General features: G+C 46.5%; 5 protein-coding genes across 5 annotated transcripts; 2 read left to right on the plus strand and 3 right to left on the minus strand.

Annotated features, from left to right (window-relative positions):
* Nucleotides 1-249: 249 nt before the first annotated feature.
* On the minus strand, nucleotides 250-4025 carry LOC101755289. Its single transcript, XM_004967661.2, has 8 exons — nucleotides 3888-4025; nucleotides 3703-3769; nucleotides 3538-3595; nucleotides 3360-3418; nucleotides 1820-2049; nucleotides 1679-1712; nucleotides 1477-1605; nucleotides 250-762 (listed from the first exon to the last, which is right to left on the minus strand). Exons 1-8 carry the CDS (start codon nucleotides 3924-3926, stop codon nucleotides 587-589), a joined length of 792 nt encoding a protein of 263 aa, XP_004967718.1. The 5' UTR covers nucleotides 3927-4025; the 3' UTR covers nucleotides 250-586.
* A 1430-nt stretch (nucleotides 4026-5455) lies between these two features.
* On the plus strand, nucleotides 5456-7822 carry LOC101755695 (BSD domain-containing protein 1). Its single transcript, XM_004967662.4, has one exon. The coding sequence runs from the start codon at nucleotides 5563-5565 to the stop codon at nucleotides 7342-7344; it is 1782 nt and encodes a 593-aa protein (XP_004967719.1). The 5' UTR covers nucleotides 5456-5562; the 3' UTR covers nucleotides 7345-7822.
* Nucleotides 7823-10284: 2462 nt separating this feature from the next.
* Nucleotides 10285-14874, plus strand: LOC101763548 (glutamate--tRNA ligase, cytoplasmic). Its single transcript, XM_022826321.1, has 7 exons — nucleotides 10285-10437; nucleotides 10933-11168; nucleotides 12003-12099; nucleotides 12203-12356; nucleotides 12454-13532; nucleotides 13618-14076; nucleotides 14410-14874. Exons 1-7 carry the CDS (start codon nucleotides 10285-10287, stop codon nucleotides 14632-14634), a joined length of 2403 nt encoding a protein of 800 aa, XP_022682056.1. The 3' UTR covers nucleotides 14635-14874.
* A 302-nt stretch (nucleotides 14875-15176) lies between these two features.
* On the minus strand, nucleotides 15177-18657 carry LOC101756096. Its single transcript, XM_004967663.3, has 5 exons — nucleotides 18385-18657; nucleotides 18136-18279; nucleotides 17052-17307; nucleotides 16256-16333; nucleotides 15177-15603 (listed from the first exon to the last, which is right to left on the minus strand). Exons 1-5 carry the CDS (start codon nucleotides 18463-18465, stop codon nucleotides 15461-15463), a joined length of 702 nt encoding a protein of 233 aa, XP_004967720.1. The 5' UTR covers nucleotides 18466-18657; the 3' UTR covers nucleotides 15177-15460.
* A 1184-nt stretch (nucleotides 18658-19841) lies between these two features.
* On the minus strand, nucleotides 19842-22367 carry LOC101756774 (phosphatidylinositol 4-kinase gamma 1). The gene is made up of 2 exons (XM_004967665.2): nucleotides 21833-22367; nucleotides 19842-21740 (listed from the first exon to the last, which is right to left on the minus strand). Exon 2 carries the CDS (start codon nucleotides 21658-21660, stop codon nucleotides 20296-20298), a length of 1365 nt encoding a protein of 454 aa, XP_004967722.1. The 5' UTR covers nucleotides 21661-21740; nucleotides 21833-22367; the 3' UTR covers nucleotides 19842-20295.
* Between the last annotated feature and the right edge of the window lie 2234 nt (nucleotides 22368-24601).

Consider the following 24601-nt stretch of genomic DNA (forward strand, 5'->3'; position numbering starts at 1 on the left):
TTCTTCTATTGTACCGGTGATGTGACAAATGATCATATTTCGTAAAAGATAAAGGCTATGCAAACATTTGTAAAGAAAAACAGCCAAACCGGACGCTCACCCCTAAAAATTGAGGCATGAATAAAGCAACGTACTCTGTACCTTTTCTGTTTTTATATAACCTATGCTATTCCATCATTCTACATTTTCAATTCCATGTCACGACAATGAAATATTTTGAAATTGCTTCGGTGTCACTTGAACTGGAGCTGTTCAAATTGACCACAACCACAACAGCAATATCTATGTGTCTGTTCCAGGTAAAAAATGAATAGCTATACATATGGAGACACCAAAGTGAAAACTCATACAATACAACACAGGTTCCTGCCAAGTTTGTGCATCAAGTGTAACAACTTGAACCGAAGAAGTGAAGGTCACATAAGACACCATGGCAACAACTATCACCCACGAACCATTACTAAGCTCAATGCAAGGATACAGGCAGCAAAACAGCAGTTCTCACATGAGATAGCGATCAATCACTTTTTTTACATCCAGAGGTCATTTTTTACATCCAGAGGCTTCCAGTTTCAAGAGCATGCTGTCACCCTCTCGTGATGATGTTTGATATCCGCTCAAAGAACACACGGCACATGTTCATACTGAACCTTATGTCTTGCTTCATCCAATTGACGGCTATCCTTTCCAGGGTGCCCAATGAAGAGAGCTTATATGACCATTCACCGGGTTTCTCTAACCATGTGAGGTTGAAACTGTAACCTGCATCAATTTGAACAACTCATCAAGGATCATAATCAGTTCATTTACACCACATGACTTGAGAGTATCAGAGTAAATGTAACATCCTCGAATGGAATGAAATCCATATGACAGGTGCTACTTTGTTAACATAATAGCTGTGGCAATCATAAGGTGTGCTGACTCTACATTCTTTAACAGAGGCCAACATCTTGAGCTACATATCAGTATTTACCAAGAAGGCTTACACCTCCCCTCCCCTGTCACTAATATTTTCAAGGGATATTCAGGGTACATGGAAAAATAAGTTAATATATCACCATATCATAAATTTCAGATACTGACAATTTGTAAGTATTACATTTATTCCAATAATTCATGCTCTAGCATCACTGTTCCGGTCACCATGATATTATTACACATTTTTGGTACCCAATAAGATCCATATGCAGCAATTCCATATAAAAAGGCAAGGCCAAATGACAAAGCAACAAAAAAAATATGCTTTCTTTTTTGGTAAAGACATTATCATCTGTCTTTGATCATCTAAGTCGGTTTAAGAAAATATTATTAAGTCTGCACATTTACGCTGGCAACATGCATAAGTAACATATCAAATCGCATAATGATAGCAACAGCAAAATAATAAAAAGTATAACTCGCATAATAGCTAGTGTTATTCTAGTACTGAGCTGCAGTAAAAACAAGAGCATGAGATCTGTCGAGAACAAGTACCGCTAGCTTCATGGCAGACTGAAACTGAAAATCTTTCTGTCCCATCATCTACTGTGACCTTCATGCGAACTAAAGATTGAAGCAGCAAATGAAACATATGAGCGCTGGGACATTCGTTTGTCTCGTTCCCTGAATCAAAAAACACACTGGTTAAATAATTTGAAGGCATGCGACAACTTAGTAACAGCATACTTTCACTAACCCGAGATGCATGTGTATCTTCTAGAGCATTCTAGCTGCAGGATCATACAATTCAAGCCATAAGGAACAGGATTAGTAAACAAAGCTCACTCAAATACTTTTATATTACAAGGAACTAGTTGGCCTTCCACAGACAACTGACCTCTTGAGATTCATCCTCGAGGCTGCTGTGAGGAATGGAAGCATTTTCACTCAGCTGTACCCTCTTTGTGTTGCAGTTTGACTGTGGTGTCTTCCTTTTAGGCGACATTTGAGTTGGATTTGCTTGGATAGCTTCAGGTGTTTGGTCCACAGACCTGGTAGCAGTAGAATTGTTTTTTTCAATCTGCTCATCCAAGAGCTTCTTAAGCCTCAGAATTTCACTGTCCTTTGCTGCATGAAACAACAATGAAAAATAAGTGAATATTGTGGCACCTAAATCAACTTAATTGACACCAAATAGATAAAAAATAGAGGAAAAAGAAATATTGTGGCAACCTTAAAGCAAAAATGATGCGAAAGGACTGCTCCATCTCACAAATTGTGATGAATAATATTGTCATAACCAGGTGCATGCAAACTATGACTTAAATTACCACGTCAAGACTAATGTAGCTTTGTAGGATAATTTTAAAGGGAAACATATTTTGGACCATAGCAAAAAGACAAGTGTATGAACACTAGGTACCATCTCAATGGGAACAACCTGCCAAACACTATTGAAAAATTTATGAATGCAAAGTTGACCAGTTGCGTGACCATATCGCAAACAATACAAAACAGTTCAATTTCAATAAATATACATGGCATAAAATATTCTTAATTTATCTTATATGCTAATAAGCTATAGCCAGCATTCCAGTAATGCGAAGCAGTATAGTTGGCGCACAGCAAACTTAAATGCCCTTCAGTGTCCTCAGTGCAGTAAGGTAGTATGCTCTGGCCTGAACTGTTTGACACAAATATCCGTACATATATTCTCTCCATTTCAAAAATTTCTCTTATCACTCAGGATTCTGTATTCAAGTATTTGTCCATCAAGGAAAGCAACAGCATAGTTATCTCAACATTTCCTCTCAGTTCATATTGTAATGCTGTAAAAAAATATTAAATAATTGTAGCATGCCATTCAATAGGGCGTGCGTATCCATTTCTCGTTAACAATTTTGTAGAGCCAGAGTGTAGTCGCCAAGACAGTCTTTGTGTATGTTGGTTAAAGGAATAGATACATCAAATTAAGAAGAATCCACTCACAAGTACACCATTTTAAGGAGAATCAGCTGAAAAGGATTAACTCAACCCATGCCTACTTCTCATGACAAACTAGACAGGAAAAAATAAAATAAAAACATGGTTGCAGGCAGTAAGACTAGGAGAATGAGAAATGATTTAAGAAACCAAAGCTGATCAAACTCAACGTGTAAGCTTCAGCAGTATTTGCACCGTTCATCGTTAGTTAGATATTTAGAAATGCATGCTGCACTGTTTGCATGTTTCTGATGTAGAGTGTAACCAAGATAAGCGCTGGCAGTGTGAACATGTTGATCAATGAGTCATTTCAATGAGGGACGCATCACAGCCTCCACTTCCCAAAGACATGTATCAGCTCCATACATGTGCCAGACTAGGCATTCCTATTCCAAGAGCTAAAACAGGTCCCTGAGAAATAAACTTCAAACTTGAGATTCAATAGAGAATCTTACCCCTAAGATCTTCAAGGAACTCCTCACGGGCCTTCTCAAGCTCATCCTCCTTGTCTGCCCTGGAATCATAAAATTAGCAAAAAGAAAACTGGGACATAAGCAACGGTGTAGGCACCATTTCCACCCCTAAACAACGAAACCCTAACCCCCACACTCAATTGTAACAGTCGCATCTTACAGCTTCTCACTGAGCTCCTCTTTATCCTTTTCGAGGCCGCCGACCCAATCCTTCATGGCTGCATCATCAAAATCAAATAAAATCAAAATGAAGGGAAAAGAAAACCGTTCCTCCCCCAAACCCTCCCTCCCAGAATCCAACCCAAATTCAGCGGCCTGGCCTCACCATCGTAAAGCTCCTTGAGCTGCTCCTCCCTCTTCCGCTCCAACCCCTCGTCGAGCAGCTTCCGCTTCTGCGAGGCGCGGCGAGGGATCCAACCGGAAAGAAAGTAATTGCAGCGTCAAGCCACCGCGGGCGGGGTGGAGAAACGGGACAGGGAAGAAGCGGGCGGGCGGGCGGGCGGGCGGTACCTTGAGGGCGGTGTACTTCTCGTAGAACTTCCGCTCCATCCACTCCGGGGGAAGGATCCAGAAGCTTCTAGACGCGGTTCCGAGCGGGAGCGGGAGCGGCGGCGGAGGTGGGGGGAGAGCGGCAGGAGAGAGATTTGGGGGAAGATTTTGAAATCCCCTGGTGTCTTTGCTGATGGGGCGGTTAACGAGCCGAGCTCGGGCTCGCTCACGCTCAGGTAGGCTAGGCTCGAGCTGGAGCGAGCTTCATCTGGTTTGGGGTGTGAGTTCGGCTCGTCTGTCGGCTGAGCTCGAGCTCGAGCTCGGTTCAATTAGCTCCACAAGAACGTCACGGCTTAGCCCTGAAATAAGCAGCCAGCAGGAAAATCAGGAGCTTCCTATTTTTTGTTTTAGCTGTGGATTGCAGCTTCCTGGTTGCTACACTCTGTAAGCTAAAACAAGCATTTCTAATATTGTAATAATAATTCACATGCCAGATTATTATTATTCCAACAATATGCTTGTCTAGCTATATAGATCACGCTTGGTTGCAGTTCTGGTCCACACAACTAGCACTAGGCAGTTGCATCCAACCACAGGCAATCAAAATCGATGGCCTGAATAAGTTGCTTAGATCAAGTAACAAGATGCAGGATAGAACCAAAACTGCAATCTATAATCTTTGAAACTAAAAACAAACAATGAAAAAATCACAAATAATAAGGTTTAGTTGGATATGGAGCCATCTCTATTTTTCTAGCTTTATTCAAAATTTTATTTATTATTATCTATTATAGCACTTTCTATCATTTGAGATCTAACTTCACATAGAGCCTAACTAGTCAAACTAGAATGAAATTGACTTTCTTCCGAACTTATATAATCTTGGTTATAAAAGAAGAACAAGTTTAACTAGAACAATTTTTGAAATGAGCCACCAAGCTAGGGAGCTTTTTTGTCTGCCATAAATGGGACCAACCTTTGTGAAAAAAAAGTGAATAGCACTACGAAGCAAGGGGAATTAACAAAAAGGAGGAGAGGAGGGTCCCTATGGATCGGATATACACTTGAAGCTGCGATTTGGAAGTAACATGGAGAACCACAGAGATATGCGTTAAAACCTAAGATTGCCTGAGGAAAGATACGAGTATATTACGGATTTGTCGAGCAAACGATTTATAGGTTTATTTACGTTTAATTTGACTTGTTTGGTCAAAATGATTATTTATGGATATATACTAAGTATACAAGAAGTAGTCTTCTATTGTAGAGGATATTTTGCATGGGAGTTGGGAGAGGACAAAATCGACGGTGGATCGACCCGCAAGCGGGCAGAAAGCTCACGTTCCACCGAAACACACACCACACTGGGGTTGGGCTCCGCCCACCCGGTCGGTCGGCAGCCGGCTGGTCCAGAACAACCAGATCGGCATCGCGCCCAACCCACTAGGCGAGCCACCGCCCACTAGCCTAGCCCATCCCATCCCATCCCATCCTGCCATTACTCTCTCTGCGACCGGGCCCCACGCTTCTTGGTCCCACTCGTCATCGTAACAGATAAAGCTATGATTAAAGCACGTGGCGGAGAGAAGGGGAAATTTTCCTCGACGGCAGGTGCCCGATTTATCTATCCCCGCGGCCGCCTCCGCCGCCTCACCCTCGCCCAGATCCAAATCCGAGCCCCGATCCGCACGCGCCCATGAATTTCTTCAGCTCCGTCTTCTCCGCCCCCGCCGAGGAGGAGGAGGGCGAGGAGCAGCGGGAGGGGGAGCAGGAGGGCAAGCAGGAGCCGGCGGCCGAGCAGTCGGGCGGAGGGTGGATTTTCGGTGGGCTGATCGACACGCTCAAGGAGGAGATTGAGGAGCAGCGGAGGGTGAATGAGTCGGCCGCCGCCGCGGAGGAGGAGGAGGTGCAGCAGGGAGCCGAGGGGGCCGAGGAGGAGGCTGGCTCCGGCGGCGGGTGGATCTTCGGCGGACTGATCAAGACGCTCGCTGAGGAGATCGAGGCCCAGCGGAAGGAGCAGGAGGTCATTGCAGCAGCGGCCGCGGAGGAGGAGGGTAAGGAGCGCGAGCGGGGAGCTGAAGCTGATGCGACGGCGGACGAAGAGGGGGAGGGTTCTGGCGGCGGGTGGAGCTTCGGCGGCCTGATCAAGACGCTCGCGGAGGAGATTGAGGCTCAGCGGAACGAACAGGGCGCCGCTGCTGCTGTGGAGGAGGAGGAGGGAGAGCGAGGAGCCGATGCGGAAGTGGCGGCTGCGGAAGGGGAGGAGGGGGATGAGGCCGGGGAGGGTCCAGATGGCGGGTGGAGCTTCGGGGGCCTGGTGAAGACGTTCGCGTCGCGGTCGGAGACAGTGCTGGGAGGCTACCGCCGCGACCTCCAGGACCTCGGGTCGGGGCTCCGCCTCGAGACAGCCGCGCTCCGGGCCGCCGCCGCGCGAGCCGCCTCGGCGCTCCCCGGCGCGCTGGAGGCCAGCGCGTCTGCTGCCTCCGACAGGCTCGAGTCCGTGGGCCAGGCCGTCGACGACCTTGGTGCCGCCGCCGCCGGCCTCCTCTCGCATGCCAACGAGGCCCTCCGGTCTGCGGAAGGCGATGGTGAGGATGGTGACGGTGCCTCCCGCCCCTCGGATGCCTCTGCTTCAGGTGCTTCCTGGCGTGCCTCCCTGCCATCCAAGAAGTACACCAGGTTTGAGGCTCAGGTCTTGGCGCTGCGCGCTGATCCTGCCACGTTCACCGAGGAGCCAGAGGACTCCGAGGGCTTTGCCAGATGGAATAGCTCGTTCTCAATTGATGAGGTGAAGGAGCAGATAGAGGGAGTGCTCCGAGAAAGCCCTGGACTAGAGAGCTTTGTGGAGAGGCTTGTGCCGTCAGTTGTTGATTATGAGACATTCTGGTCTCGGTATTTCTTTGCGGTCGATAAGCTCAGGCAGGCAGAGGATGTCCGCACCAAACTCGTGAGCAGGGCCATGTCGAAGGAGGAGGATGAAGAACTCAGTTGGGATGTTGATGACGATGATGAAGATGCAAATACCAGTGATCACAAAGAAGGCACAAACTCCATGGTAGATAAGAAAGAAGAGAAATCAGCAGATCCCTTTAACCATGAAACAGAGGGCAGTGGGAAACAAGAAGCGGCAGTTGGGACTGATTCGACAGAAGATAAGGAGGTAGCTTCGGCGGAAGCAAAGGATGGTAATGGTGAATCCAGTGTTGAAACATTGACACCAAAGTCGAGCAATGGTGTGGGACAGGAAGAGAAGGCTGAAGCTGGTGACTCATCTAAGGAGAGCGATTTTTCAGTGGTGTCTCAACCATCAGCACAGGAGGAAGATCTTAGCTGGGAGGAGATTGAGGATGTGGGCGATCAAGATGAGAAGAAAGGGGCCAGCCCACGGTCAAGCTCTACTAACAAAGTGGAGGATCTCCGAAAACGTCTTAATTCCGTTGAAGACGATGAGGACCTAAGTTGGGATATTGATGACTAGGAAGAAACCTCAGCATCCTGGATTTGAGTGGTCTGATGGCCAAACTGCCATAGTTTTGCCACTTCAAGCATGAGTTGGATCTGTATGGTGCCACAAAGATGGATACAGTTTATGGATGGATTGGCATACGATGTGTATATTGTGATGGCGGTGATTCAATTCGGTGGGGGCTGGATGTTTGATTTGGCCCCCTACATGAACTTCATAGAATGGTAGTTTTTTTTCTGTTAGTGCTGGTACTTTGCTTCCACTTAGTCCATTTGTTGCTAGTCCAATATGTACCACTTTTTTGTTTGAATATGACACATTCAGATCATTTACATAAGTGTACTCATAGATTCACATAGTGTAAGCATTTGAATTGAGAAAATATTCATCCAGTGTGAATGTAGTTCATTAAGAATACTGTGGAGGTGGATACCTACTTTCTGTAAACAGAAGTAATCACCCTTGCAGTTCCTTGCGCTGATATGGTTCATTTCGATAAAATCTTTTTCCTGTTATATGGTTATCTACCTTCCGCTTTTTATATAAGGTTACCTACCTTCCAGTTAATGCATCTCTGTAAAATTGTATTAGATTTTTTTCACAAACGAAAAAAGAAGAAGATTTTTGGAGCTGAGTTGTATGAGGGATTTGTATTTCCGTGCGGGAAGTCAGTATACGTAGTTTCTGTTATATTAATATGTGATTCATAAATCCTTATCAATGAAATAATCACCTCCTTGTGCTTGTTCGTTAAAAAGATGTGATTCGTGAAGAACTTTTCCATTGGCAATCGACCGAGACCATCTAATCTTTGTTCATCTCCAGTTATGTTGCTGTTCTGTGGTTCCAGTTGATCAAACTCTGTAAAATTGCATTAGATTTTTGATAATGCTACGGTACGGATGTTCGGAATTTTAAAAAGATCGGACGCTTCGACACATGTTGCAATAGTTAAGCATCGATGTTGTCTATTATTTCTGCATGTTTCACAATGGATGTTGGCATGAAACATAGTGTTCAGATTGTGGCGGGAATTTTCTATCCTAGAATTAAACGATGTAGTTATTTTTATACATCATTTTTCATGTTGCAAATAGTGACCGATGATATTGCACTAGTTGATTTTCAATGTTTCGACTCTAACAGAGCCGTTGGAATTTGGAGTGAGTTGAACGAGTGATTTGCAGTTATTACGTAGTATGTTCTCATGCAATTCAGAAGAGTACCTTTTCCATCGGCCAGTATTTTGGTAATCTCAGTTCGAGAGTCGACGAGCCCAACTCTGGAGCTAACAGTGTTCGGCACACCGTAATGTACTGAAGCCAGGAATCAAACAAAATCAAAGGCGGCTAGATTGACCTTTGGGTAAAGGAGGCTTATAGCTATGCATCCCTTGCTTTTCACTTTCCATTTTCTTCGCCCATTGATTTGGAATCTGCTGGCTGGGTTCTTGGCAGTTTTAGTCAGAGATTTAGCAAAACCAGCGGCCTCAATCTGAATTCGCTTCAAATACGATGCATGGATTTGGACTAATATAGGCCGAACTGAACCCCCCCCCCCCCCCTCGTAAAACTCAACCCGCTTTAAAAAGGGGCCACGTATCCATCCATTCCAGGGGGCAGAAGTGGGACAGCTGCATAATCTCGTGGGGGGTTTGAGGGTTTCCTCTCTCTCTCTCTCTCTCTCTCTCTCTCTCTCTCTCATCACTGCCGCTGACCTCGCCGCCGGCGACGCGAGACAACAAGGCGGGTCTGCACCTGCCGATCATCTTCCCTCGTCGAGAGGTATCTCCCTCCTCCCCTTTCCTTGTACCGATTTTTCTTTTTCGCCATTGATCGCCCCCTCCTCCGGGTTCACGCTTCTTTGACGCTCGGAAGAGATAAAAAAATGGTCGATATGTGTTGGTCTGCATACCTTACAGAATTCCTCTCCCGTTGGTAGATTCACCGCTGTTTGGATCGCAAGGGGCAGGATGGAGGAGGCCAGACTAGCGTTCGCGCAGGACAGCCCGCCGCTGGCCATCATCGCTGCTGCCAAGATTGCCGGTGTTTCCCTGACTATTGATCCTAGCCTTGCTCCAGGTTCAGTGCCCACGCTATATCTCGGTTCTGGGTAAGTGATCGCAATTGATTGCAGCTTTTCTCTATGATGAACTGCTGTCTTTTTTTTTCTAGAATACGTAGGAGAGCTGCGCATCATTCAATTAAGAGGAAGGTAAATACAAAGTTTGTATAACGCTGGCTGTTAGGCACTCGCACACGGTAGTGGAAATAGGCAGAGATTACATTTGTTAAAAGGGGGCGTCTAGTAGCAGAATTTAAGACATAAAAGTCGCAGCGCTAGCTAACAATCAGGAGGCTTCCAACCAAAGGCTTCCATGTTTCGGGCACCACTTTGAGTCCAAAGCGACGCTTCATCATCAATGAGCGGCAAGAGTTGTTGCGGTGTTCTAGCAACGTCAGTTGCAAAGGCTCGGCCATTCCTCTCTTTCCATAACCTCCAGCAGACCAGCATGACTGTAGAATCTAGGCCTTTAGCTTTAACGTTGATCATATTAGCACGGATAGACAGCCACCAATTGATCAAGTTGGAATTCGGGGTGAGGTTCGGTAGCTGGTTGTTAGTTCTTTGCCCAACCTGAAGCCACACCTGACGGGAGCAGGCGCAATGACTAAATAGGTGATCCACCGTTTCAGCTTCTTAGCCATAGAGATTGCACTCATCATTAATCTGCAACCCATGTTGTTTGCGCCTTGCAGCGGTCCAGATCCTGCCCTTGGCCGCGAGGCAAATGAAGAACTTAACTTTCAAGGGTGCCCAAGCGCGCCACACGGTCCTGAAGATCGGCGAGACAGTGGAGCCACGGAAGAACATATGGTATGCCGATCGGGCGGAGTATGTCCCACAGGCTTCCCAGCGCCAGGAGATGATATCCTCGACGCCGGCCTGCAAATGGACGGTGGCAACCGTATGCCAAAGCTGGACATACTGCCTAATGCCGCTGACTGTAGCTCGTCCGACAATGTCACGAATCCACACCTTGTTTGTCAGGGCAGCCGCTACGGTTCTGGTTCTTCTTGTTTTGGGTTTGACCATAGCACAAAGGTCTGGCGCGAGGAAGCACGGTGAGGAGTCCCCCAGCCAGTTGTCCTCCCCCCTAGTTGAACCAGGATCGATGCTTGGAAGATACTTCGAAGGTTCTTGTCCCTGTCATAATCAGTGCTTAATTGGATCCACGGGCGCTGCGTATCCGTTCTTTTTAGCCACATCCAGCGAAGCCGAAGAGCTTGAGAGGAGAGTTTGAGGTCTGGAATCCCCAGGCCCCCAAACCTACACGACCTGCACGCAGTTGGCCAGGAGATGGCACAGTGCCCCCCCAGCTTTGTTCTTCCCTGCCCAAAGGAAACCCTTTCTGCTCTTGTCGATCTCTCGCAGCACCCAGTCTGGGACGTCAAGCGCAAGAAGTGTATGTGTGCAAATCGAGGACATCACTGATTTGACGACCGTTAGCCTCCCTGCTTTGTTCATGAGGTGTGCCTTCCAACTCGGGATCTTGCTAGCAACTTTATCAATAAGGGGTTGGAAGTGGGATTTCTTCAGGCACCCAACCGTCAAAGGCAAGCCAAGGTACTGGATGGGGAAGGTAGCAATCTGTGCGGGGAGAATGTCCCGGATTCTGGAAATCTGCTCGTCAGTACAGTAGATTGGCGCCAACTGGCTTTTGTGGATGTTTGTCCGGAGACCGGAGACTTGGCCAAAGAAGTCAAGCACAGTCTTGATCGTGATGACGTCTTGGACGCGCGGCGCCGTGAAGATGACAACATCATCGGCATACAGTGAGCATTGGTGGTGTATGCCACAGTTAGCTGGGGGGGAGAGCACCCCCTGCTGGGCAGCCGCGGCCAGTAGGCGGTGGAGTACCTCCATAACAAGGATGAACAACATAGGAGAAAGGGGTCTCCTTGTCGTAATCCTCTAGCGTTCCGGATAGATCTTCCAGGGGTTCCATTGAGGAGGACCCGAGTTGAGGCTGTGGACACGAGGATCGCTATCCACTCCCGCCATTTACCCCCAAAGCCGCTCGCCTGGAGCACGTGTAAAAGGAATGGCCAGGAGACAGTATCGAAGGCTTTCGATATGTCTAATTTGATGAGCAGGCTGGGCTTCCGTTTCCTATGCAGAGTCTTTGCCGCGAGTTCAACGAACTTGAAGTTATCTGCTGTCTTTTTTTAATTTCTTTTTTATGTTTAATGCGAACACTATCTTCATCGTCAGTCTGCTGTGCTTTAGATTGCAACAATGGTTTTACTTGAATGGGATGCCATGTTGAATGCATAAGATGGCTTAGAAACACTACGATTCGTTGACATACTTTGGTTTTGAAGAGTAATTGTGATTGTTGGAAGCCCTGAGATAAGGGTTTCTTAGATTTCATCCAGGGATATGGCAGAGCAGCTTTGAGTATTCTTATTTTTTGCATCTCATCTTAATAGTCGCAGTTCTGGAATTATTTTTATGTAAATAATGTCTGTTGGAAATTAATGCTTTCAATTGGAGCAAATTCTTTTTTGGTGAAACAATTGCCGTACTGTTCTTATTGTTGATTATCCTTTTGGCAGTATTGTTTTTTGGGGTTTATCTCTCAGTCAGGTTTTCATGATTCTGTGCAGGGACTTCATCCATGGAATCAACACAATCCTTCGTTACATTGCTCGTGTTACAACTGTTCCCAGCTTCTATGGTCAGGATGCTATTCAGGCAGCAGATGTACGTTTTGGTCAATTGTTTGCCTTTCTGCCATAAAAGTTGCCCATCCACGTTTTTGATGATTTGCTTTTTATTCTAAGTTATTATTTTTATTCATCTGTAGGTTGATCAATGGCTTGAATATGCCCCAGTTATCCTTTCAGGATCTGAATTTGAAGCTGCTTGCTCATTTCTAGATGGATTCTTGGCATCTCGGACCTTTTTGGTTGGCTATTGTCTTTCAATTGCTGACATGGTAGTATGGTCAAATATTGCAGGTGATCTTCTTGCTTTTTTAATCAATCGGTAACACTGTAACTTTGATTTTCTAAAATGCGTATTGCTTAATTTGGAAGCTATGGCACTCTTCTTTAGGATCTGGCCAACGATGGGAAAGTCTGAGGAGGTCTAAGAAATATCAAAACCTTACTCGCTGGTTCAACAGCATAGCTGTAGACTATGCTGGTAAGCTAGATGAAGTAGCAGCAGCTTATGTTGGAAAGAGAGGTATTGGAAAATCTCCTGCACCCTGCCTGAAAGAAAAGGTGCAAGATTTGAAGTTGAACACCTCAATTCCTGAAATAGATCTACCGGGTGCAAAAGTCGGGGAGGTTTGTGTTCGTTTTGCCCCGGAGCCTAGCGGGTATCTCCACATTGGTCATGCGAAGGCTGGGCTGTTGAATAAGTACTTTGCAGAGAGATACAATGGCCGTCTAATAGTTCGCTTTGATGACACCAATCCTTCCAAAGAAAACAATGAATTTGTAGAGAACATCATGGAAGATATTGACACAATGGGAATCAAATATGACAGAGTTACATACACATCAGATTATTTTCCAAAGCTAATGGAAATGGTTGAAAGTCTGATTAAGCAGGGTAAGGCATATGTTGATGACACACCAAGGGAGCAAATGCGAGCTGAGAGGATGGCTGGCGTGGAATCAAAATGTAGAAACAATACTGTTGAAGAAAATCTGTCATTGTGGAGAGAGATGGTTAACGGAACTGAAATTGGTATGCAGTGCTATGTACGGGGTAAGCTTGACATGCTGGACCCTAACAAGTCACTCCGGGATCCTGTCTATTACCGTTGCAACACTGTCCCTCATCATCGTGTTGGTTCAAAATATAAGGTCTACCCAACGTATGATTTTGCTTGCCCGTTTGTTGATGCATTGGAAGGGGTGACTCATGCCCTTCGCTCAAGTGAATACCATGATCGTAATGCACAGTACTATCGTATACTTCAAGATATGGGTTTGCGAAGGGTAGAGATCTTTGAGTTCAGCAGGTTGAATATGGTTTACACCCTTCTCAGCAAGCGCAAGCTTCTCGGGTTTGTACAAAACAAGAAGGTAGATGGCTGGACTGATCCACGCTTCCCTACTATACAAGGCATTGTACGTCGTGGCTTGAAGATTGAAGCATTGACACAATTTATACTCGAGCAGGTAATCATGTAATGAGCTAATGTTTATGACCTATAACTATATGAATGTTGTGTTCTTAACTTTTGTTTTTTTCTCTTTCTCAAAGGGTGCATCAAAGAATCTAAATCTGATGGAGTGGGATAAACTTTGGACAATCAATAAGAAGATAATTGATCCTGTGTGTGCAAGGCATACTGCTGTGCTGAAAGACCAGCGTGTGCTCTTGACTCTTACCAATGGTCCAGAGGAACCATTTGTTCGAATCTTACCAAGGCATAAGAAATATGAGGGTGCTGGAAACAAGGCTACAACCTTCACAAATAGAATTTGGTTAGAGTATGCTGATGTCATGAGCACCGGCCAGGAAGTCACTTTGATGGATTGGGGAAACGCCATCCTTAAAGAAATCAAGACCGAGAATGGAATAATTACTCAACTGGTCGGTGAACTCCAACTCGAGGGGTCAGTGAAGTCGACCAAGTTGAAGCTGACGTGGTTGCCCGATATTGAAAACCTTGTATCGCTATCTTTGGTTGAATTTGACTACCTAATTACAAAGAAAAAGGTACGATACAAAAGACCACATTCCTTAGACAAGTTATATCTATCTCTTACCTGCATCATAGCTGATTATTTTGTTCGTTGGAGAACAAGTCCCAGTACCAAACTTATCTTTCCTCGGCAGTTACTTTTTGGGGGAAGTTGGCAATCTACTCAAATGCTATTATGTATTTGTTGTGAAACACGAGATAGTTTGTTCTTCTTTTACCTTATTTACACATGGAATGGAGTTTCTTTGGATGAATAATGTTGTTCTTTAATCCATATATGTTGTCTTATTCCATGGTTAAGTAGCTTCTGCTTGCATCTTAAATCCTTCTGTCTGGCATCTTGGAAGCTGGAAGAAAATGAGGAAATCAGCACCGCCAATCTCAATCCTTGCACGCGACGAGAAATTTCAGCTCTTGGGGACCCGAACATGCAGAATTTAAAACAAGGAGAGATCATACAGCTTGAAAGAAAAGGGTACTACCGCTGCGACGTTCCATTTATTCGGCCGGCTAAACCTATTGTCCTTTTCTCGATACCAGATGGCCGTCAACAGTCGGTGGCAAACAAGTAGCTTTCCATGGTTCTCTGGGGCGCATGAATTGCAAGTTGAATAGTTCAGTTATGGTATGTTGTGTTTATGGACAATGTTTGTGTGAAATTTGTGATCAACAGCTTTTATAGTCAAACCTAAAAGTCACAATGTAAGGGTGCGTTTGGCAGAGCTCCTGGAGCTGAATCTAGCAGGAGCTCTGCTAAATAATTTTTCAGAGAGAAGTGATTCTCTGCTAATCCTGTGAAGTGATTCTCTGAAATAAACTAAGAGGCTACGAGCTGAAAAAAGTAGCTTCTCCTGATTCTGTGAAGTGATTCTCCATCCTGATTTTAAGAGTTTATCTTAGGGTCTGTTTACAAACTGTTTAGCTTCATTTTTCACATTTGTCTGCCTTGCTGATAGGATCTGTGAATTGGAATGGATGTTTGAGATGGAAATTTTGCTAGATCTTTTACATATCCATGGCAAATGCTCCTAATCTGGCCTCATGTGAAAATGGAGCTCTAAAAGAATTGCATTTGAAAACTGTATGGTAAGAAACAGTAACAGAGGAGTACAAATTTCAGAGGTGCAAATTGCCAATGCTATCATATTTTCACATGGATAGTGTGATGTCATGTACATTTTACAAAATCAGAATAATCCAGATCAAGCAAACTCGTATTCTATTAGTTCATTCATAAAAGCTGCCATACATCGAATTTAATATCATAAACATGAGAAGCACATGAAAAACACCAAAAATAACAAAGAACGAGGTCCTGAGCCAGCATAGCTCAGCTCTCGTAACTGCTACATTTATATGGAACCAAAACAATGAGAAAGGGCCATTGAAGCGTAAATATCACTTCTTCAGACTGCCCTCAAGTCTTTCTATAGCAGCGCCCACACGGCTCTGATTTCCTTTTCCCTCTGCCAAATCAGACGATGGTTTCGAGTTTGCAATCTCAAGATTGGCCTTTTCTGCCAGCTTCAACTGTATCCAGCCTGCAGACGAATGCGCAAGGCAGATGAATGAGCAAAATTGTTGGCTAATTAGTAACAGATTTTGCTGCATAGAAGCAATGTACACCATATTAGTCAGAGATTCAAGCGGCCCTACAAGGACTAAGTTTGTGCAACTGGCTCTCGTACTGCATGCACTTCCAACATTATACATCGCTTCCAATTCATGAACATTCTAGCATCTTCTATAATGCAGAAACGGGTTGATTGGTGCAAGATAAAAAGGGTATCGGTCTGTTGGAAGATGGACACAAATGTTTACATATTGGGAAAGTAGTGCCTAATTTCCACACTAGTAGGCTAAGGCGCTAAGCTGCAGAACTGAAATCAGAACATCAGATACTAAGGTTGCCTATCACATAATTACCTTTTAGCTAGCAGATCAGAATGGTCTTTAAGCACATTAAGGGTTTTCGTAAATGTGGACCAAGGCAGTTGCCAAGGATGCTAATGCAATCATTACGAATCAAATACAAGGATGCTTGCAGGGTTTAATGCATTCTATACTGTCATGGACTATTAGAGTTTAGGACATCTATGAATATTCCATTATCAGACCAGTAATTAAGGAAGTAAGCAAAAAAAAAAAAGGTACAGAGTGCAGAGACTTGAGTTCATCATGAGATAAAACTACCAAGGGGAAAGCAGATTCCAGCACCAAGAGCAGATCCAACCAATACATTCCTTGCACGCCACATCACTGAACCTGGCACTGAAGATGCACAAATATCAGTATCACTGATCTCAGTATACAAAGCACTATCCTAAGTTGCCACTGATTATTTGCATGGTAGAGTGAGGTAAATACAAACAACACAATTAGATGATTCAATTTCCAAATAAAATGTGTGCAATAGCAATAAATTTCAAAATATATTTGCAGTCTCTGGTTACAGTTGCAAAATTATCATAAAAGGCATCATCAAAGATATAAAGGATCACTAGCATAACACAGCAACCGATTTTATTGAACTTCTTACTCGGCCCAACTAATACTGACATATAAAAATTGAACTGTCACCATAGACATGAAATAAATTAGAACTATATTGAAACGTGCACTCGAAGCTAGGCATTAGATAGCCATATATGGTCTCCAGAGGAAGGAGCATTATATATGAAGACAAATGAAATAGACTGAGGATTTGACATGAGGCCTACATCAGGAACCTGTTAATAATAAATAAACAACACTATGAGACAGGATTAAATACCAATAAGTTCTATGCCATGCTCATTCATTCTAGTTTTTCTATGTAATTTATAACACCTTTTGAGTTTTTGACATATTTCATAAGATTACACAAATCATACAGTGTTAAATCTGAAGTTCTGAACTGTGGGCAAAGTGTCTTTATGTGACTAAAATTCTCAGTCTGATTATACTATATGTCGATATGGTCCAAGACTGAATATGGTAAGAGGCGTACAAATAAGCCCAAAAGCAGCTGCGGTAGCAGAGCCAGCTCCAGCAATATTGAAGACATCATGAACCCCACGAGTATCAATAAGAAGATTCTGTATGCCAAAGAAAGTTGCAGTAAACATCCCAAGACGAGCACCACCAACTAGTGAGCCTTTGGCAACCCGGATGAACCTTTTCTCCATCGCGTCTCTCATCAATCTATACTGTTCACGCTTGTCCGGGGTGCTTCCCATCTTCAGCATCACCTCTGCATCCTTGCTCTGTGAAAACATATGATACATACATTGTTGTCATTTGTCAGAGAAGGTATTTTTCCCGTGAAGCATGCTCAAAATTCTGGGAAGAAACAATGCATAGGAATATTTTTCCGGCTTAAGCCTTAAAGTAGAGATAGAATTAAGTGTTATATTGAATCTATTAAAATTCTGGAACTACTTAAATGTTGGCAACACCTAATTTCCATACAATTAGATCCTATATATGTAGATTTATTCAGGTCAAACCAACTATGAAACAGGAGAATGGCCCTGGTATGATGTAGGAACAGTGATGGAGCCAACCGGCGGCAATGCCCTTTAGTCATCTCTTTCTAGCTCTCAAAGCCAAGTCTAATGCATGAGAGAAGATGCTGCAGCTCAAGAACAACTCTCTGCCATGCTTTTTTTTTTCCTCTTGACTTTGTCTTTTAGCTACCCTGTCTATTCAGTATTAATTGGCTCATCAGTTGAACGTATCTTAACTTTGCCTCAACAAGCCCTTTCTGGCGTAAAACTTTTGTTAACATGGGACTTCCCAACAGAAGATCAATCCTAATCAATTGCTTGAAAATCTACATTGAGAAGGAGATAATTATAGAATTTACAATTGATGCAAACAAAGATAATTTCAATGTGGAGAAACATTGGCTAGTATGTATTAAGAAGACACCATATAATGTAGTTTACTCTTACACACATGTTGTGTTTTGCGCAACAGTTGACTTATAACAACATGGTGCAGCAGGATAAAACGAATATGATGCAAAAATGAGCATCGAAGAACAGCAACATGCTTCCATTTTATCATCTCATTAATCGCGAGCCACTTACGACAGAGGCGGAGGCCTCCTTGCTCCCGCCGTAGAGTAGCCCCGCGAAGACCCCCACAAGGGTCGCCGTGCCCCAGTTCACCGTCCCCACCGCCGAAGGCTTCGAGGTCGAGCCGCCCGCCACCTCCCCCTCCGCCTTGGCCCCCTGGATCATCCATCCCCAGTCAAACACGCCAGAAGGGAAGATAAAACCGAATAAATTAGGCGTCCACGAGCATAAGAACCAGAAGAGAGAGGAAGCGTCGCGAACCGCAGGGGCGGGAGAAGCCGGAGGGGGAGCAGGCGGCGGCGGCGGCGCAGGCTCGACGGGAGGAGACGCCGAGGCGGGCATAGCAATCGGACGCGAGGTGGCGCCCGCTGCGCAGGGTGGAGGCGCTGTAGAACACGAAGGTAAGAGTTGAATTTAGGGACGCACGGATGTTAGGAAACTGGCGGCCGCGGCAGCGGAGCGTCGCGGCGGCGAGATCGCCGGTGGGCGGCGGAGGCAACAGGACGGGAGGAAGTGGAGAAGGAGAAATGGGGAGAAAGGGGACGGAGTGTGAGGGTTTAGCCCGTGGGCTGGGTTCGGCCCATGAGTGCTGTCTGCCTACAGGCTTCTGTAGTTCAGGAGGGTCCAGTCCGTTCCACCAAATGAAGAAGAGTATACGGGCGGTCTATTTATGTATTGGGCCGCAAACTGCGCACTTCCTCACAAAAAATGGCACCGCAAAAATGTGGATACATCAATTCCGCAAGGTAACAAGAAGGCACATGAGTCAAAACTTTCTTGCCACCCGATGAGCATCAACTTATCAGAAATGCTTCTTTGTAGTTTAGAATAAAGTATTTTCAATAAACTTACAAAAAATTATCTTCATTTAATTTTTAGATGGTTATGTGGTGTAGGGAATTTTTGGCCAATTGCCAACCACAAGGACTATGGCGGTGTCGTACATACATCTATGAGCCCACCAGAAAGTTTAAGCAGTTCTAAATATGAGGCTAAACATCAAGACGTATCTGACATGGAGACCATAGTGCAGGACAGTGTAGTCTACATGGAAAGACAGTATTAGTCGAGGATTAGAAAAATACTCGTAGTAATAAGAGTAGAACTCCTCTACTCGTATTCGACTAGTGTTCTTCTAACCAACCAACTTGTAACCCTACCCCAGGCAATATAAGGTGAGGCAGGGACCCCCTCCAAAGCAATTCAATCCAACCAACACACAGGACGTAGGGTATTACGCAATCTAGCGGCCCGAACCTGTTTAAATCACGTGTCTGCATTTACCTTCGAGTTCCTAATCTCAGGCACCCCCTCGGTAGGTTGCCGGGTTTAAACACCGACAAGCGGGGCAGTGGATGACATAAGAAAGTACTCCCTCCGAATATAGGTTGTTTTGAATTTTGTAAATGTATATATTTTGCTATTTATCTAGATATAATATATATATCTATGTATACAGTAATAAAAATTATGTATTTAGAAAAGTTGAAATGACGTACAATTTGAAATGGAGTGACTAACGGAGAAGGAATAAGAAGAGTGGAAATAGGTGGAAATGGGAAGGGGAGGTGGTGAAATGACTTGCAAGTCCGCACCTATAGATTGTAAGGTAAGGTTGAGACTCATGCAGGCAAACGATCACGACACTATAGGGCTATATGCTTTTCCAATACAAAGCTACAACATATAAATTTATGCATTGTAGACTCCATCATTAGCTTCCTCCATACATTTCAAAATGTAACTTTACATTCCTAGGTCCTTCTAAAGTAAACCCGTCGAAAAGCACGGGTTTTTATTCCGTGTGACCGTAAAATGTGGAAAAAATCCACACAAATAATCGAACTACTCTGTTATATACATTTTCATGGTACTTCTCGTACTTGTATAATGATATAATAAACTTATAAAAACACGCCTCTGCCTGGGGAAGAGTCGTGCATTGCTCGACACGTCAGCATCTTGGGAAGGAAGGGTGTTCCAGAGCTGCTCCCAACAGCATGCCACCTCTTACACGGCCTCCTCGTCGTACCCTACGCAGACACAAGCTTCCAGAGATACAGTAGCTAGTACGTGTACAAACAACTCAGTGTTACCCGTACGTCAAGCTGGCATGCACACGTGTACAGGTCCTGTGTCCACGCAAGCATGGGAAATGGTGGTGCTAGTAGACTAGTAGTACGGTACGGTCAGCTTTCGCTTCTTGGCCTCGAGCGTCGCCGCCAGCAGCTGCTCGAACCTCTCCAGGAACGTCGCCCACTCCGCGAAGCTCAGGTCGCCGAACGACACGTGCTTCCGCCCGCCGGAGGAGGTCGTGCCCTCATCGACGCCGTCGGCGTCGGGTTGAGGGCATAGGAGGGAGGGCGGGCACGGCGGGAGGGCGGCGGAGTCGAGGGCGTGCTTGCAGAGCGCCTCGAGCGTGCTCAGCCCCTCGTCCTCCTGCGCCGTGAACTCGCGGGTCATCATGTCGCCGATGTCGGCGAGGCAGAGCCCCCCCGCCGCCGCGCGCTTCAGGAAGATGGTGCAGAGGGTGAGGATCCGGATGGCGGGCTCCTTGAGGGACGGCAGCTCGGCGCGGAGCGTCTCGGCGTCCATGAACGGGTCCAGCGACGCCACGTACGCCAGCTCGTCGTCGGAGAAGGGCAGCGAGGACTGCGGCCAGTGCAGCCACTCGAAGTAAGGGTCGTCGAGCTGCTCCGGAAGGCAGAGGCCGTGGTCGATCGGCACGAGGTCTAGCGGCGGCGGCGGCGTGGGCGCGCCGCCGCCGCGGGCGCGCTGCCTGGTCGGCGGGTTCTTGACGAGGATGTTGCCCGCGTGGCGGTCGATGTTGAGGAGGCGGACGTCGAGGATGCCGACGCGGTGCACGGACGCCACCGAGAATCGCGACGGGCCCAGCTCGCCGGCGTCGTACTCGTGCGCCACGAAGCGCTGGATCGACGCCATGGTCGTCGGCATCGCGGGGCGCGAGATCTTGATCAGCGCCGTCGGCTCCACGCTGGCGAAGCCATCGTGGTCGAGGAGGAAGGCGGCGACCTCCCGCAGCACGGCCTTGCTCTCGTACCCGCCGTTCCCCGGCGACCCCGCAGTTGTCGCAGTGTCCTCCAGCGGCTTGATGACGGCGACGTGCTCGCCGGCGCGGCTGCCGGTGAGCAGCAGCGCCCCGCCGAGGCCGCTCTGCGCGGGGACGAGCCGCGTCCCGGACGCGATGGCGGCCGCGGCCTCCGCGATGAGCTCGCGCACGCCGCGGGCGTGGCGGCCCACCACGATCTCCACGCGCGGCACCGGCACCTTGCTCTCGGATCGCTCCGCGTGCTCGGCGCCGGCGGGCGCGACGGTGGTGAAGCACGGGGAGGACTGGCTCCGGCGCCGCGGGGACAGGCCGGTGTGGCCCGCTCCGGCGGCGGCGTCGCCGCTGTGCTCCCGGTGCTCCCTGTCCAGCAGCGGGCTGTCGAGCAGCGCGACGGAGTGGAGGCGGCAGTGCCGGCCCCGCACGTCGGGGGGCTTGAGGTCGTGGAAGTGGCCGACCGCGATCGCCATCCTGGCTAACGAGCGGTGGTTGCCTCCGGCGCCAGTGCCGGCCGGTGGCGCCGGGAAGTAGCCGGTGGCACGGCGGCTAGCTGCCTCGCGTTTTGGACGCATGCATACAAGGCCACTCAATTAGATCACAATCCACAACAGCAACAAGATCGTACTAAGTAGACATGCATACCTTCGTTTGTGTTTTGGGCTTGTTAGAAGTTAGAACAGCATGTCAGTCGAGAGGTACCTAGCTACATCCAGAGAGATCAGTCAGTAGCAGCCGTCGCAGCAGCTGAGCGACGACGGCGACGGTGGCGGCGGCGGAAGCAGCACGGCGGCGACGGCAGGGGCAGGCTCAGGCATGGATCGAGCATCGGCGTCGGCGGCGTGCAACGCAGGACTTCAATCGTGGAGTGTTCTTGAACCGATCGAGCAGAGATGAAGGCAGGGAGTGATTGAAGGGCGCGCGCAAGCTCTCCTCCCACCGGCGGCCGGCCGGCCGGCCTCCGCCCACCGCCTGCCCGGCCGACCCTCCTTTTGTGTTATTTTTTTTTCTAGTTTAGCTATGGACGAGTCAATAATGTGGCTGTGATCTTCTCCGTCCCGCGTCCTTCTAATCTCTTCTTCCCCTTCCCTCCGCGCGCGCGGCTGGGAGGAAGGAAAGGAAGGAGAAGAGGGAAGAAGATCGGAGTAGCAGCAGCGACGACTGTCTATTTTTGCAACCCGGGGCCCTCCCCGGTGTAGATATAGATCGGGCGGCGGTGGCCTCGGTCGCCGCTCCAGTGGCGAGGCTAAATTTGGCCACGCCCGAGAGCCGCGCTGCTGCTGGTCCATTGCTCGCGAGGAAGGCCGTGCATGTGGCGAGCCGAGCTTTGTGGGAGACGAGAGGCTGCTGAATTTGCTCAGGCGATTCACATGAAGGAACCAGTTGTCAGTTGATACTGAATTCTTATCGCTGTAGAAATGAATGTGCTTCAGTCTTCGCGTGCAATTCGTGGGCTGACGATGACTGAGTGGGAGGCCCAGAGTGCGTGGCCATCAACCCATTTGCAGCCCACAAGGATAGTAAACAGTCCAACAACATACTAGCATTTTTCTATTTCAATTTATTTCACCACCATTTTTCGATTTCTATTTCAATGTATTTCACCACCACTTTTTTGAGTGGGTCACAAGGGTTTCTCATGTACTATGGTTTCAAATTCATCTGAAAATCTTTATGACTATTATTTTAAAAATGTTTCCTAGGACCTATTGAAGATTTTCTACATATGCAACACTCTAAAATACATGGTGCAATATGTAAAGACATATCCCCTTTACTTACAAAATATTGTGCTTATCTAAGATCGTAAATTTAAAGATGGCTAGTTAGCTCTTCATAAATGTAACGTGTTTCAAAACAAAAGAAAGTATTTAGCATTTATATAATGTCCATTGGAACGTCATATTGAACACGTTGAAGTGAAATATGTTAGCCTCTTAATTTCCATAGCACATTCATTCGCACTGTAGGCGCAGTGTGGATCGCTGTAAACATTATTCTAGGCACCCAATGCCTGGTGGAATCAAAGTCTCATGGCAAGTGCGATATCACTGAGAGACCAAGTTGTGATGTGTATTGGTCTTCAATGATAAAGCTGTGCTGGAGGAATGTGTCTCTTGTCTCATGATGTGTATGTGTATGGATGCAACATGATGACTAATAGCGGAATGGTGAGAAGGGCAAGCAAATATTGGGTATGACAAATCATGTGTTGGTAAGGAAAGTAGAGGCTTGGCATCGAAGGACAATGCAAATGTTTGTCCAAGGTTCCTCTCCTACTAGATATCAAGTTCCTCTTTTTGATGATTTTTGGAGCTTATTTTATTTTTAGTTCTTCCATGATGGCAGAGATTTGGCACGGATTGACTCGATGGGTTTGGTGCGAGGACATCCCTTGGGTGATCCCGGATCACGCCCCCTCATGAGCGCACCGAAGTTACGGATTTCATCTAAATTTGCATCTTTCATAGGTTTCTTTTAAATCCGTAAAATTTGTTGTAAAATCATGATATTTTTAAGGACATCTTACAGAAAAAGACTCACCATGTATTGTTGACCTACGATTAAATTCTTGTAGGTTTTACAGATCGTTCGGCTGAATTCCGAGTTGTTTCTATTTTGTTTGAGTCATTTTTATGTTGTCTAGAATTTTCAAACAAATTGGCAAAGATTTTTCCCCCGAAAATGTACGAAGCTCCGAATTTCTAAAGCTGATTATAACATCTGAACTTTTTATCCCAAAATATTTGATATGCTTCTTCGCCTTTTACGCCCCGCTCCTTCCGCTTCCATTTAGTGCTTCATATATTTATTAGCTCCGTTCCTAGATTCGATAAATCCGCTATGTAAGCTTGGTAAATAACTGGAAAATAAAGGCTTACGGATAAATTTGGAACATAAACCTGATTCTTTTTACAAGAATTTTAAGGCTCACAATCACCCCCTCTGAATACCTCCAATCACAAGTGGGTTATATACATCACCCAAGAATCTAGATGCTTGCCATCATTTTGTCCATGAAGCTGCATGGCAGTGGTGCCATAGAACTTACCTTTCCCTAGCTCGCTGGTGATCGCTTTGTCACGTCGCAAACGGGGCACGATTCCGAATCCAGTTAACTGTAATCTTCCCAAGATGTACGCCGAAAAGATCTGAAATCTTTGGTTGGAGCAACTTGCGAAGAGAGCTTTCACGTCAAGGTCACCTCGCGTCCTCGCCTGGAATGCCGCTGGCACGGAGGCCGGGCAAGCAGAGACCGTCCCCGACTGGTCGCGATTCGCAACAGTGTCGAGTGCCGAAGAAGTGTCGCGCACTCGAAGGCAGGCGTGGCATGCAGCGGCCGCCGCGACCCCGCGGACAGGACGCGGGCTGGCCGGCGTAAACGCGCCCCATGTGCCCGCCGAGAGCGACGGC

Source organism: Setaria italica, chromosome V (genome assembly GCF_000263155.2).
Source record: "Setaria italica strain Yugu1 chromosome V, Setaria_italica_v2.0, whole genome shotgun sequence".
NCBI lineage: Eukaryota > Viridiplantae > Streptophyta > Magnoliopsida > Poales > Poaceae > Setaria > Setaria italica.